The 15,268-nt window shown below is 41.4% G+C and overlaps 1 protein-coding gene across 6 annotated transcripts in view; it reads right to left on the bottom strand.

Annotated features, from left to right (window-relative positions):
- Positions 1–599: 599 nt before the first annotated feature.
- The window catches only part of znf536 (zinc finger protein 536), a 266,177-nt gene continuing 251,508 nt past the window's right edge, over positions 600–15,268 (bottom strand). For all 6 annotated transcript variants that reach the window (XM_049562887.1, XM_049562896.1, XM_049562916.1 and 3 more), the window contains one exon: positions 600–1,545. In XM_049562887.1, the coding sequence (XP_049418844.1) occupies positions 1,268–1,545 (278 nt within the window). In that variant the 3' untranslated portion in view covers positions 600–1,267. The remainder of the gene's footprint in view (positions 1,546–15,268) is intronic.

Below are 15,268 nucleotides of genomic sequence, written 5' to 3'. Positions count from 1 at the left end.
AGGATGTCACACACCTTTTTGTATGTACAGAACAGTAAAATCCCCCACAGCTTGGTCCAGGTACTTGCCAAAGTACCAATCTATCATCATAAAGTGGCCCAAGCTAAAACCCAATCAGCTAAAGCTCCCCGTCCTTCTCCGACATGGAGCCAGTAAGGTGACCTCCGGACACTGAATTGCCAAAACCAGAGCAGAACAAGCCTTAGTGCAGGCTAATGGATGCTTTAAATACACTGCTGATTGATTTGTGTTGTATTTTCCAGGTCATTGTAATGGATTGAGCTTGTATTCGTGAGAGTGAGAGTGGAGGGAAGGATGGAGGAGGGAAGGAGGTGACTTGAGGGGCTCCGGCCAGCTGATGGGACTCAACTTGACCCCCTGGCGTAACGTCCAGAGTCAGGTTACCACTGTAGGACTCTGAGTGTGTGTTTGTGTGTGTGTGTGTGTGTGTGTGTGTGTGTGTGTGTGTGTGTGTGTGTGTGTGTGTGTGTGTTGTTGAATTGATTTCCTCTGCGATGACAGCTCCAGTCAGGCTGGCACCAATGCACCCCCCCCCCCCCTTTCCCCTCTATCCCTGACATACACGCCACCATCGCCGCCACTGACCCTACAGCACATACACACACATACAATACTCATCACTCACACTGGAGAAAATGGCAGCCACTGGTGTTATGTTCTGGGGTGTCTGGGGTGGCTGTGGTGGTGGTGTACATTCAAAAACCCTCCCCCGCCTCCTCTGTCTTGCCTACAGTAACTGTTCTGCTAAATCGTTTACACGGATCATTTTTCTGATAAAAGCATTATTTTTGGAGAAAAGTCTCTAATGATTTTCATGTGGCTGTCCTTTTGCTTCGTGGCCATCTTCATTCGTGATTTGTCTGAAAACTACAATTTCCTGAACAGTTGTTAACTCATTCTCCTTTCCATCTTTACACATAATCCACTGTGCTTGGTAAAGAAACAAAAATGTTGAACCACCTCATCACAAATACAAAGATTATGTTTTCTTAGTAAATGTTCACAAACTTCCAATAACACACATTTAGTACTTTGTGTTTATAATGTAGGAAGTGTGGTGTATTCACAGCGCTGTCCACCAGAACTGGTGTTGATCTGTCTACTCGTTGTTCGGTCAGGGTCTCCTGCACATGTCTGTTGGAAATGATTCTTATGGTGACCAACATGTGTGCATCAGGGAGTTTTGTCCAGTGATTTAAATCTAGACAGACCTCCCTATTAACCAACCCAGCTCATAGCGGCTTCACTACTGGTGACGAGACGTGGCCTCCCCTGCAAATGACACATCATTATTCCCATTGCTTGCATCTGCTGCTGTCATCTGTTGATTAGATGTTACACCACTAACGGCATCATCAGGGTTCTTCTCCGGGATGTCAGACTCGGGACGGGAGCGTTTGAAGCGTCGGTCAGGATACTGGCTGTTGTCAAAGGGCATGCGATGCACACACAGCACATGAGTCTTCAGGTTGCCTTTCTGGGAGGCGCTGTAGGGGCAGTAACTGCACTTAAATGGTCTTTGGCCTGCAAAGAGAAACAGAACAACAGAATGCTGTAATCATTTAAAGCTAAACCATGAGGTCTCAGGCAAGGTTCTTGTGGGTCCCAATGTCACTGTATTCTTATTTGAGAGATTTACCCCTATTAGAGTATGTGTAGGACTTCTTTTTTCCAATCAGAGGCCCCTCTCTCAACAAAGGAGGTCTCTATAGGCAGATGAAAATGCTACATCTCCCCACATTGCAGCCACTAGATCAATAGTTTGGGGAGATAATGTGTTTGTGGGTTACAGATTTGAGATGTAAGAACATTTGAGAAGCACTGATCCAAATAGACAACTTCACATCATTATATGTAAAGCAAATACTGGTACTGCACTAGTATCTAACCACTATTGACAGTTTATTTCACTTATGGATCTGAGGCACCCCAGTCATCAGCACTGAGAACAAAAAACTAGCAAATGGCATCATGTGTCCAAAACATCAGACTAAAGTCTACTGTTTACCTAGCAAGAGGATAATATTATTGTTGCCATAGCATTTCAAAAGCCCCACATCCATCCAAGCATCTACCTGGAGTCTCTGAGTCTATGGTTCGTTTCCAAAGGGAGAAATTATTAAAGCTGTTCTCATGCACTGGCCATATGTATACCTATGAAAAGTAATGCACCAGAATTCTTATATAACCCTTGTATTCATGAGCCACTAATTTGTGTATAACTCACATAATTGTGAAGGCTGTCATCACGTGACAAATGGGCTGATGGGAATTAAGAAGGCAGTAGTATAAATACCCTTTTTCCGCCAAATTACCTCTGGGTCTTGAACGGGTTCTGTTCAGGATTCTTGGAACCTTTGGGCCATGACTCAAACCAACCTGTGTTTCCACCAACTATTCCGTCCTGGAAGAGGGATCCCTCCTCAGTTGCTCTTCCTGAGGTTTCTACCATTTTTTTTCCCCGTTTTTTTGGGGGGAGTTTTTCCTTATCCACTGTGAGGGTCCAAAGGACAGAGGGATGTCGTATGCTGTAAAGCCCTGTGAGGCAAATTGTGATTTGTGATATTGGGCTTTATAAATAAAATTGATTGATTGATTGATTGATTGATTGATTGATTGATTGATTGATTGATTGATTGATTGATATTAATGACAAGCAAGAGCTCTCCAAGACTTCCCAAGCTGAAGAATATGACATGTCGTCATGGTCTGCACTCCAGGTAAAAAAAAAAAAAATCCTGCTATTTTTTGGTTCCAGTTGAAAACCAACTTTTCATGTTCCGAACCAATTTATTTTCAGTCAAAATGCTCTGAACGGTTAAAAATTAGGTGTAGGAATGGGAATGGAACTTGTTCTATGTTGACTGAAAAGAGGTAAAAGAGTGAAAGTCCACATAAGGAGGCAGGTTGGGGTGGTGGATTGGTCAAAGCACACAGAACTTTCCCCCAGGAGATCGGTGTTTGTGTCAAGCATGATACCAAGTGAACTTATGAGTTATTTTGAGGTATTTTGTTGAGTCGTTAAGCACATAATGTGATGACGCCCTACCACGTGTCTTTTCCTAAAACTAACCCATGTAACTTTACTTTCCTATACCTAACCTACATAACTTAACATTAAGTATGTAACGTGACAACGCCCAACCATGATTCTTTTCCTAAACCTAACCTAACTGGTAGTGAGCTTGGCGTTTCCTTGAGGGGAGTGTTGAGCTCAGAGCCAAAAATAAGCAAATATCAAAGTGCATATGTCACCTGAATGACATTAGTACTTCACGTCTCTATGTAACAATGCTGACGTTTGCTTTCACATGGAAGACAAATAGTGGTCTTTAAACTATGTCAGTTACTCTAAGCATCAAGTATGGCCAAAGATGGGATTATATTGGAATTAGTTAAAATCCTGGGGATGCCAAATGGTGACTTTGGAGTTGGTATCGTACGCCAAGGGGGCATGCAAAGCATTGATGTATGACAACTTGGGAGGAAGGGCAGGCTGCCTATAGTACAGACAGATAACCATTCACACCTATAGGCAATTGAGTCTCTAATTTATCGAACCTCAATGATTTTGGACTTTGCAAACTTTCACATGAAAAGGCACCAGTCGTATCTTTCTGCCACAAAGCAATCAAAGTGTCCTTGCTGCCCCTCCATCATATCAACAGTGTATTAAATGACTGACTGATATATAATAAGGAGTCTGATGTACTGGCCTGTAACCCTAACTTGAGCCTCCATCTTTCTGGCCACAAGGTGACTTCTCAGGCCTCCAGGCTCCCACTGGCCCTTATAAAGGTGTGTTAAAAACAGGGAAGATTAGACAGAGGAACACAGACTGGGAGAGCAGGGTAACGCTGAGGACAAAGAGGAGAGGAAAAGTGATTTTCTCATCTGCACCACCCCAGCAGCACTACCGAGCTCCTTATTGAAACAAATACATCCTCAAAACATTACCCAACACTTAATACTCGCCTCACTTTGTGCAGTCAGAGAGCTCCCACGAATCCATCTGAACTAAACTTTTGCAGCTCCCTGAGTCGATATGCATCTTTTGAAGAGCGTGCATACATCTAGTCCCCTGAACACAATAGCAGAGTGGAACGAGGCGAGGTATTTTTCTCTATCTCCCCCCCTTGCCATAGCTCCAGCACAGAATGTTCTCCCTAGATTGAATCTGATCATCACTGCAGCAAACACAATGGCCCTTAATAGCACCAGCCGTTTGTTTGAGGGATGCCGATTACACCGCCATCATAACCCACTTCACTTAGCTCACTCACTCACAGACAGACAGAGAGGACAAAACAAAGTGGAGAGGGAGGGAGGAAGGAAGAGGGAGGGGCAGAATGTAGGGAGAGTTTGAGCCCTCTTTGGTACTTTAGGTTATTAATAACAGTACATTTGCCGTTACCCTCGTTTTCTTTTTTCTTTTTTTTTTCTTTATCTCTTATTCAATTTGAGTTGCTCTAAATCAAATTAACATATGGGGTTTAAGAGAGGCGCGGGGATAGGTGCAGGGAATATCAATAGGTAAAAGGCCAGGAATTAAAGAGGAAACAATCTATTTGAAGCACTCACTGGCATACACATGGGGTTAGCAGGAGTGAGTGCACAGTCTACTTATATTGTATAAAGACGGACACATGCACGCTAAAGTATACACACAGACAGGCTTGATTCGAGGATGCAGCTACTTTGTGTTTGGCAATCTGACATAGGATTTGGAGCCTCTCCGGCTTTCTGATATTACATTGTTTGCTCCGGAGCCACACAAAGGGGATTGCTACAAGTTTGGAGGCTTTGGATGTTCCAGTTGTCTGAATTTCCAGATAAGCTAGTCGGCGGCACACAATGAAGGGTCCCTTTTATTCGTGTGCAGTTTAATTTCACACTCTCTTACATTACGTTAAGTCCGAGAGGCAGAATATCTCATCCCATTTTACACTTAGGGAGAGCGAGTTATGCCCCCAAACAACTCTACTCGTTCTTCTTTCCCCCCTCTTCTCCCTGCTTACTTGCTGTTTGTCTCCATGGACTTTAAAAATAAATACAAATCAAGTTCGGTTTTTATCTCTGGGGAGATGTTTAGGTAAAAAGCGAGAGATTGTGGTTTGAATTGCATGGCTTGAAAAAAGTTTGGATAGGATGTATAAACTTGAGTTAGTGTCGAGATTGAAATTGACTTCTGCAGAGCAACTTAGAGACACACAGGCTTTTGTTGTTATGGATTAAAAATTAAAGAGAGGCTCTCTCTCTCTCTCTCTCTCTCTTTCACTCACTCCAACAGACACACACACACACACACACACACACACACACACACACACACACACACACAAGCTTTCAATAATCCTCACGCCCAGTTGGGACACCCTAAAAACTTGGTATTTCACCTATGGGCGTGGTTTTAGAGGATATAACAGTGCACGCTTGAGCAAGCTCTGTGGCTATTTCAGCAAATTGCATTTAATTTAGGCTACTTAATATGCAACCCTGTCTACTACAAATTAGGTTTGTATATTACTAAATTGCATTCATAATTATGTTTTGGTGACAACCTCATCACTGTCTGGATTATCTTCATAGACAATGTTTCTTTGACTTAATGAAACACTACATTTATGTACCATGCTGAATTTGCAGGGAGGTGGTCAGGGTTGATTGTGGACATAAATGTAGGACTGTGACACCAGAATCCAAGGTTCACATCCAGACCCCTACGGTTAGGTTAGTTAAGTAAAGAAAATCACTTTGTCTTAGGTCAGAGGAAGATCATGATTATGGTTAAATATTAGAAGAAAAAAGAAAAGGTTATGTGACTTGCCAGGTACGTATTTAGCCGCATTTCCTTAATATGTTAATAGAAAATATAGATCACCTTTACGTTTATGTTAAATTAGTCATATATGAATGGAATTTATCAGAGACAGGACTGCTACATGATAAACTGTGGGTACCTTTGTAAGAATGCAGAACAAAAAAATCATGAATTATTTAGGTTTGATGAAAATAAAAAGTTGGACTGTGTGGCAAAGTATAAGGTGGTTGTATTTCTAAAGCTTGGGAAATGGCGGACTGTCTGTGGGCAGTTGCTACAGTCTATGAATCAGTTCCACCCTCTCGTCTAAAACAGGGTCACTGCTGGCTCCAAAAAAACAAGATGGCAACACCCAAAATGCCAAACTCCAGGCCTAAAATTGTACTCCACAAAACAATGGGGGTCGTCATGGTAGCTGTGTCCATTATCGTATATAGTCTATGCTGCAGGCTGAAGTTGTCATCATGATGCCCTTAACCAAAAAAAAGCCCACATACTGACTTCAGCCTGGCAGCACCACATTTTGTCAAATTAACCCTTTTCTCTCTCTCTCTCTCTCTCTCTCTCTCTCTCTCTCTCTGATCTCACACTTTTCCCAGTCACTCAGTCACAAAGCTGTAATGTGTTATTGAGTAATGAAATTATTTTCTTGTAATGAGTTCTCTGAAGATTTACAGTTTCAATTCGAGTTTTGGCAATCAACACCTAGTTTGCTATTCTATATCAAAGAATGGTGATTCAGCCTGTATGCACTTGTGCCCAGCTGGCTGGCACAAAAGAAGTCATGCAGTTTATGGTTAAATAAAAACATGGTCAAACAGCATTAAAACCATAATTAAACATGCAAAGTCAAGATAGCAATGTACAGATATTCAGACATTTGGCAACCTTATACCTTTGTTTATATACTGCTGTTGTCACCCAGTTTCTTTCTTTTTTCTTTTTTTAAAATTTATTTTATTCATGTCTTTATTTTGGCTTTAGTTTAACACTGCCCAATAGTTGGTTGGGTAGGATACAATGAAAGTACTCCTTGCTTCAAGCTTTTAATAGACTGACTTTTTGTATTCCATTGCTTTAATTTAACACAGCCCAATAACAAGCAAACAGGGGTTTTAAATGTGTCTCTTGGACTCACAAGTCACTTAACAGAAGCCCTTTTAACACATTGATTGTGTTATAGAGCTGCTACGAAGTCCCTTCTTCATGCTGCGTTTGCATTTTAACCCAGAACCAAATGGGACGTGTAACACAACAGTGTCAGCCTCTTATGTAACATAAAACATACCCATCTGCAGCACTTTATCAACAATAACATGGCAAAACATTTCAATAACAATCATTTACCATCCCTGTTATAAAGCAGCTGATCTCGTCCCGTACTCAGAGGGTAAGCAGCCTTCCAATCTCATTCTTTTCTAAATTTACCAACATTTCAGGCTGCTGTTCTTCTTCTTTGAGTTAGTTGCTAACTGCTAACAGCTGCTTTTTAAATCTCTCACTGTGGGTCACACCCATCCTGCCCATAATCCTGTCTTGCTGTCTGTCCCATTTATACAGATATCATTTCTGGGCTGTTACTAATGATCGTACCTTATACAGCACAGTGTTAAAGGGGCTAGAGTTTTGGGAATACAGTATGCCAACCCATCATGTAAACTGGTAAGGAGAATCTAATCTCAAACGCGTATTCACTAAGGATCTGACGCTTTCAATTGTATCTGCTCTGCAACTCCTTATCATTCAGCAAATACAGCTTGGTGTCAGGTTTCATCATGTGACAAAAATGTGAACCCCTCCGTCACATGATAACAGGTGGTAATATATGGGTGGAGATCATAATCCAACCTCTGTTTTTGAGTGTCAGATGGGACTTTGTCAGTGAGTTGATGTTAAAGTTCACATTGAGGTCTTTTTAGCTTAATGAAACTCATTCATTCAATCATTTCATAATAGTATCTTTTCCAAAGGTTAAAAAAAGAACATCCATGAACAGATATCTGTAACTTGAGCCAGTAATTTATTTTCTCTGGTCAACACATTAAAGGACAACTTCGGTATCTTTCAACCTGGGCTCTATTTCCCCATGTGTATGTGTGCGTATGATTCATGGGTACCACTCGTTCTAAAATTGGTTCAGTATTGAGCCACGAATCGAGCTAAAACGGTAATGGGGCAAATGCGTCCATGTAAAAGTGCTTTTTTTTTTCACCACTGACCAGTTCAGATCGCCAGTGCTATCTCTGTAAATAGCATACGGTAGCGGCCCTGGGGCAGTGGTGAGTGTGAATGAGTGAAGTCAGCTGTCAGTCAGTGTTGGAGCAGAAAGGCGGAAGGTGTCCCCGCTCGGTATTGTAAATGAGTATGTGTGTGTGAAGTGTGTTTTTTTTTCACCACTAACCGGTTCAGATTGCCAGTGCTATCTCTGTAAATAGCATGCAAACTTAGCCTTTCCCTTACCTCTGGGCTGTGTGATGTCCTGAGCTTTGCTCCACTGCGTCTGTAGCTCTCTCTACTTGTGGGACAGCCGTTTTCTTGAGGAAGAGGTGTTTCGGGATTGGATGTCTTCTCTTCTTCGGCTGGCAGTAGTCATCTTGGGAGAAGTGAGCACTGCAGACCCGATGGTCTGCAAGGCGCAGTGTCTGGAGAGGAGTGTTAGCATCCATTTGTAGCACAACTAGCCACAACTTCAGCATCTCGCCGTCCGACAAAGGCAGCCTGTGAGAGCTGTGGGTGTTGCACGACATCCTGTTCTTGCGTTCAGGAAAAAGGCCCGTTTATTTGAGCACTCCAAAAACTCCGGTAACACTCCAGGGGGTAGCACGTAAAAGACTCCGTCCTCTGACTCTTCTAGCATAACACACACTTCACACACACATACTCATTTACATTACCAAGCGGGGACAACTTCCGCCTTTCTGCTCCAACACTGACTGACAGCTGACTCCGCTCATTCACACTCACCACTGCCCCAGGGCCGCTACAATATGCTATTTACAGAGATAGCACTGGCGATCTGAACCAGTCAGTGGCGAAAAAAAGCACTTTTATACGGTACGCATTTGCCCCCATTACAGTTTTAGCTCGTTTCGTGCCTCAATACTGAACCAATTTTAGAACGAGTGGTACCCATGAATCATACGCACACATACACATGGGGAAATAGAGCCCAGGTTGAAAAATACCGAAGTTGTCCTTTAAGAAACAGCTGAATATAACACTTGGTTTAGACTGTTTTGCTCATGTTTTTTTAAGCTAAGCTTTTTGAAATCCTTGTGTTTTCAGATATTTTCCTGTCATTGATTCTGATTACTCTGCTCTCCTTCTGTTTTCTCTCTAATGACTGTAGAGGGCATTTGAAGAGTGTAAATGGATGTTTCAGCATCCATCCATCTGGGGATGACATGCAGCTAATTGTCGTTGTGAGTTCATTATCATGCTCATCAGAAACTCTTTCTTTCTGTACTTGTCTCATGTTGTAATTTACAGGTAAGTATGTGAGCCATGTGAGCTTCATAATTCATATAGTGTTTTGAAGGGAAATAATGTCTTAATTCTTCTGCAGTAAATTGACCTCTGAAGGTTGTTTGCCTCAGATTTGTCTCTAAAACTATCTCAAAGTTGCTTTGCTGCCCCACATTAGCTTACTTTATCACTGAGAGGAGTCTAAGATACTCTACATATTGCTACAACTAAATCCTCACATCTCAAAATTCCTTTTCTGCTTCTCTGTGTCATCCTCCCAGCCATTGCATTGCTATGATCCAGGACAGTCATGATTTCCATCACAGTCCTGGAAAACTCTTTTGTGGAATCTTGACATTTCAGTCAATCAGGGTTGAATAAAATTAGCTACAAAATGCTGATTGAAACTATAGCCTCATTCATATATCCCTCATCACCAATAGTGGCACTGAGCTCACCATAGCTGTGCATCACACCAGTCAGTGAACAAGGAAGAAATCCTTTCAATCTTTGATGGACCATAGATTTTTGTTACTTTGACTTCTTTTCCAACACAGTCACCAGATTACAATGTTGGCATTGTGCATTTCTGAAAACCAATGATATGTTATATTTTTAACTTTTACATGTAGGATGAAGATCAGATTATGTGTATATAAGCTAAATTTCCCGTCAGGAAGATGGCATGACAAGCAATCTGGCCATCAAGCAGCTGACCACTGTTTAAGAAGTTAGTATTTTTTAACAAGAGATTGGGACATGCCCAGCCGTGTTTGGAGCAACAGGAGCTAATATTTCATTAGCAAATCTTGGGATGTGCCCAGCTAGGTTTGTAGCATCAAGAGTTTTGGACATGTCTAGCTGTATTTTTAGCGACAAAAGCTGGCGTTTTCTAACCAGAGTTTGGGACATGTCCAGCTGTGTTTGTAGCAACAAAAGGTAGTATTTTTAACAAGATCTCGAGGCATTTCTAGCCATGTTTTTAGCAAGCAAACCGAGTATTTTTCTAACCCTAATCAAGTGTTGTTTGTTGAGGAATGTTTCATGGAGTGTCATAAATCTGGCCCAGTATCCCTGGAAATAATGCTGATATTGAATGACTCTGGTTGGAAAAGAGATGCATAGATAGAGGAGGAAAAAGATAGAGAGAAAAAGATAGACAGAGAGAGAGAGAGAGAGAGAGAGAGAGAGAGAGAGAGAGAGAGGAGAAACAGTGGTCTTGCTTTCATTAGTGTGGCATTATCTAAGCCTGTTAATTAACCCCCTAAGGCCCTCTGCATGGAGATCAGAGGAAAAGGGGGAGAGGAAGTGAAGCGGAGGGCAGGAGGAGAGGATTCAGTGGGTGGAGGTGTGTGTGTGAGTGTGTGTGTGTGTGTGTGTGTGTTTTGGGGGGGGGTTGATGTATCACACCGCTGCCACAAACATGCCCATGTTTCACCTGCTACACATGCACATGCACACCCACATCCCACTCCACACTCACCCCCTTAGCCTGCTGTAATTATCTTATCTCTACCCATAAACACACACACACACACACACTCTTACACACTCTGCTGGAGGTAAAATAAGGATGGACCTCTCGATCTCTTGTCTATATTCCCTCTAGGTCTTGCTTCTTTTCTTCCTCTTGTTCTGTCGTCTTTCTTTTCTACTGTTATTTGCATTTTTTGGTATTTCACTGTGTTTTTACAATAATTTCAGACACATGTAGCTTTGAGTGACAGGAGAGAGACAGTTATTGCATTGAAGTTACAATTTACCCAAACTGTGCTTATATTGAACGGTCTGTGGCCATATGCGAAAAATACACCCCAGCTCTTGGAAAAGTGTTATCTCGCCTGCGTCTTGTGAGAGGAGCTATCTTAAGACGGCAACAGATGGCAGTGCTGGCATCAAATGGCATTTAAGGACGGCAGCTTTTGGTTGGATGCCAACACGCTGTTCCTGGTCTTTATGGGCCTCTGTATGTGTGTGGCAGTGTGTTTCTGTGTGCATGCGTCTGCATATGTGCACATTAATGCAGGCTTTTGTTGGCTTCTATATGTACATTCTTGCTTCTGCAGTGTGTGTTTGTGTAAGAAGAGAAGGAGAGGGAGAAACCTGGGGAAATGTGTGCATGTTTTTGTGTGTATTAGTGCAGGAGGGTGTCTGTATATAGAAAGATACAGTAATACATTAATGTGGCCATACTTTATATTAGACGGCAAGATTTAAATTTAAAACCAAGAGTAGCGTTGAAACTTCTAATGGAAATAGAAGTCCATGACTATTTAAGGCAGAGATTAGTGTGAAAAGACAAAGAGAGAATAAGAGACTAAGATACACACAGAGAGATTGTAGGCAGAGAGACACACAGAAGGTGTGAGCAATTAAATGTGCTAAACCATCTGTCCAATAACCTGCATTTATGCTGTAGCTCCCAGATTACTCAGCAAACTGCAGCAACACCCTCACATACACACACACAAACACACACATAGATGCCATCGCATCTACATTTAAAAAATAGTTTTGAAACCGTACTTCCTCTATAGTCTGCGGATATTTATCTGTTTAAAATTCCTGTATTCAGATTTATAACCTGTAAATGTTTAAAACTGCCTTTACTGCTTTTTTTCCCTCTAACTTATAGTTAGAGACAACTGTTGACAGAAAACAGGCCATAATAGCTTATTGGCCATAATTTGAAAATATTTGAAAATAAGACATTGTGTATGTAATGAGGTGAGGTCCAGGTGACAATTAAATTAATTTGATTTTTAAATGCAGACAAAATAGAAAGCTAAAGATAAAAATATAAGGAGCTCTTCTTCTTCTTCTTCTTCTTCTGCTTCTTCTTCTTCCCTCCTTACTTCACCATGTCAGTTTCCATCTACTATAAATTTGCACAATGTACCAGGCTTCATCATCTGACTAGAAGGTAAAAATAACACACGCAACAACCGTCAAGCTTTTATCCTGCACTCTGGTGAAAAGGATGAACCCTACTGAATGTCTGAACATTAAACTTAAAGCTACCTATACTTCCTTGTTTTTACACCGAAGCCTATTTGTTCAAACTTTGGCAAATGTGCATTTTTGAAAGTTATGCTGTCTATTTGCAAGAAGCTCCGATGAGCTCAGATCTGGAGTTATAAGGTGTGTCTTTTTATATCTAATTTGGACCCCTGTATTCACCTTAATTTTGAGGGCACTACTGTAGTAATGATTATGGGTGCAACTTCTGGTGAAATAGCAGAAGTTAGAAGTAAGCTAGCTGGTCCTATTGACTGTCTATGGTTAGCACCAGTGGCTAATCTTAGCAGCTAACCATGGTGGTTCTCTTTAAAAGTAATTTGTCTTCAATCTAGCAAATACTGCTTTGTTTTGTAAAAAATATTGAACTATGATTAAATTAGCATTCTATAAAATGTCTTTGTATAAAGCAGACTAAGCTAAATTTGTGGATTCAACAACAGTGTGTTGAAAATTCAGCCAGAACAAAAAGGGAATTTTCTTTTCATCAAAGGTACAGTTGACATGAGAAATAATAAAACCAAAACAGTTTCATGAGACAGCAGAGAAGTATTGAATTGGAATCTGCGAAAGAGAACGACACCTAAAATGACAGGCTTGTCACTCAGGGTCAATACACAATTTCACTGTCTTTCCCTGTCTGCATTCACTAGAAAATTTGCACCTATAAAATAAACTCTGCAGCTTACCTTGAATTATTTGTTAAATGTTAGTCATCTAGGCTGTGAAAGTGTTTCTGATTTACTTCTGCTGTATAAAACAAATGCCTAAAGTTACAGCTACTTTATATTACGGATATCACTGAGGTCTACGGCTTAATTCGGCGTCACATTTTACTTAGTAGAACTCAACAGAAATAAAAATGAGTTTATGAGTTGTAAGAAATCAAAAATCATCTTTTAGAAGAGTAGATGTTTACTGAAAGCTAACTCACCCTCTGTTAAGTTGAACAAAATGTTAATGGTAAGGCAAGCTACTGAAAAAGAAGAAACAACCATTGCTTTGAGATAGCTGTCAGAGCTAGCAAAGGTATGACTACATTATCTCATTCATTATCCCATACGATCTACGAAAGTGATTAGCGTACCGTTAGCTAACCAATACCACTGGTCACCACTGGAAAACAATGGTCACGGTTCAGTGCTGGAAGTCACAGCCATACGCAAGGCATCATGGGGGCTAAAAATAAGGTGGGTACAGTTGCTTGTATTGATTGTAGCAGTGCGTGTATGATGTCTGTGTGCTTTGCTCCAACTGAGTCATGACTCTGGTGTGACGTTTGGGACAAATCGTGTTGGGGTATCCATTAACGGGTCAGTGGGGGGAAACCAATACTGCAGAAGTGTAGTTGCTGTTTGTATCTGCAGAGCGCTTTATCTGTTGGTGTTCGAAAAATAATTTTTTTTTTAACTCCTTACACACACCCAACCCCTCCAAAAATAAATACATTTACATTACTTCAAACAGCCTGAAGGGAATTTATCCTTCTCTAGATTCCCTCTGATGAATTAAGAGCATTTCCCTCAACGAGCCAGCGTGTTGATAGAAAATTGGCCTGAAGTTTGGGGAATAGCGATTTGGTCTGTTTCCTAGCTTAACTAGAGAAAACCAACACGCAAATAACACCAGGGGAGGCACTTAAGGAGAGGAGAGGAACTGTGGGGGGAGACGGGTGGAGGGGAAGGAGCTCTTTCAGCATCAAAGCCAGCTAAAACGTCCACACCAGGGACTAGGTCCCATGTTAAATACTGAACTAGATTATTAATTGCTGTACCAGTAGGACCTGTTAATAAGAACCCAAAATAGCAGCTCCTTTCTTTCTGTCTTCATCTCTTGTTCTATTTTCACTTTTTATGGCTCTTTTCTGGAGTATACTGCTTTTCTTTTTCATGCATGTGCTTAAAGTTTCTGTTTCATTCACTTCATTCACTCAGTCACTGACTCACTGACATCATAACTCACACACACCTGTTTTCTCTCATTCACTCACCAAGTCACTCTTTCACTCCAGTCGTTCCTCATACCCAGGTCATCATATACTGATGCTTTGTCACTCCCATCAGCATGTGATACTGACGCTGGAGGCACCCTTTGGCATCTTCATGAGATAGAGCAGGCCTTGAAATAATTTCAGTATAAACCCATCCTAGGCAATTCTTGACGATCAGAGACATAATATAAAGAGCGAGAGAGTCCATTTTAGGCAAGAGAGAAGGGAGGTGGATGGGTCAAACGAACACATCGTGCTTCTCAAAGTCAAGGAAGGATCCTTAAACAGTCACCGAATTCCCTCTGTCAGAGAATTTTCAAGAATGCATGTGTGTATCTTCAGAAGGTATGAAGTATCCACAATTCTTTGTGCATGATTTGCTTGACTTGAAGGTGAGGCCTCTTCAATGATGCGCACCTGGGCACTCGCTAGCCTGTTCCAGTGTGTGTTCACTGAATGCTCGGGGGGAGTCTTGCCAAGCCTCTGTAGGACCCGACTGGGATGGACCCGTCCTACCAAGGCAGCATCCTTGACTCTGAGAAGCGCTGACAGACTTTCACCCAGGGGACAGCCATTTTTGTCTAGTGTGAAACCAAAAGTTAATGCTGTTTTAACATACGATTGCGTAACTCGCATCTGTCTGTTATTTAGTGACTTCATGTACTTATTTTAAACCAAAATATGATGTGTTTTTTTTTTCTAAATCTAACCAAGTAATTTGGTTGCCGAACCTATCCACAACTTTAACCACGTGTTCAACAAAGTTTCACCCCGGAGACATTGAAGAGTGTGTTTCATAGAAACACCAAAGGGTGCCATTAGTATCACACGCCAAAGGCGCAAGAAAGTGTTGGTATATGACAGCTTGGGATGTGAATGTGTTGCTTGCGCATACTGCTTTTCCCCTACTCACACACTCACTCATCCATTTCTTCTCTCATTAACAAACCTAG

Source organism: Epinephelus fuscoguttatus, linkage group LG2, assembly GCF_011397635.1.
Source record: "Epinephelus fuscoguttatus linkage group LG2, E.fuscoguttatus.final_Chr_v1".
Classification (NCBI taxonomy): domain Eukaryota; kingdom Metazoa; phylum Chordata; class Actinopteri; order Perciformes; family Serranidae; genus Epinephelus; species Epinephelus fuscoguttatus.
Note: the sequence above shows the minus strand (reverse complement) of the source record. Positions and strands in the feature narration are given on the sequence as shown.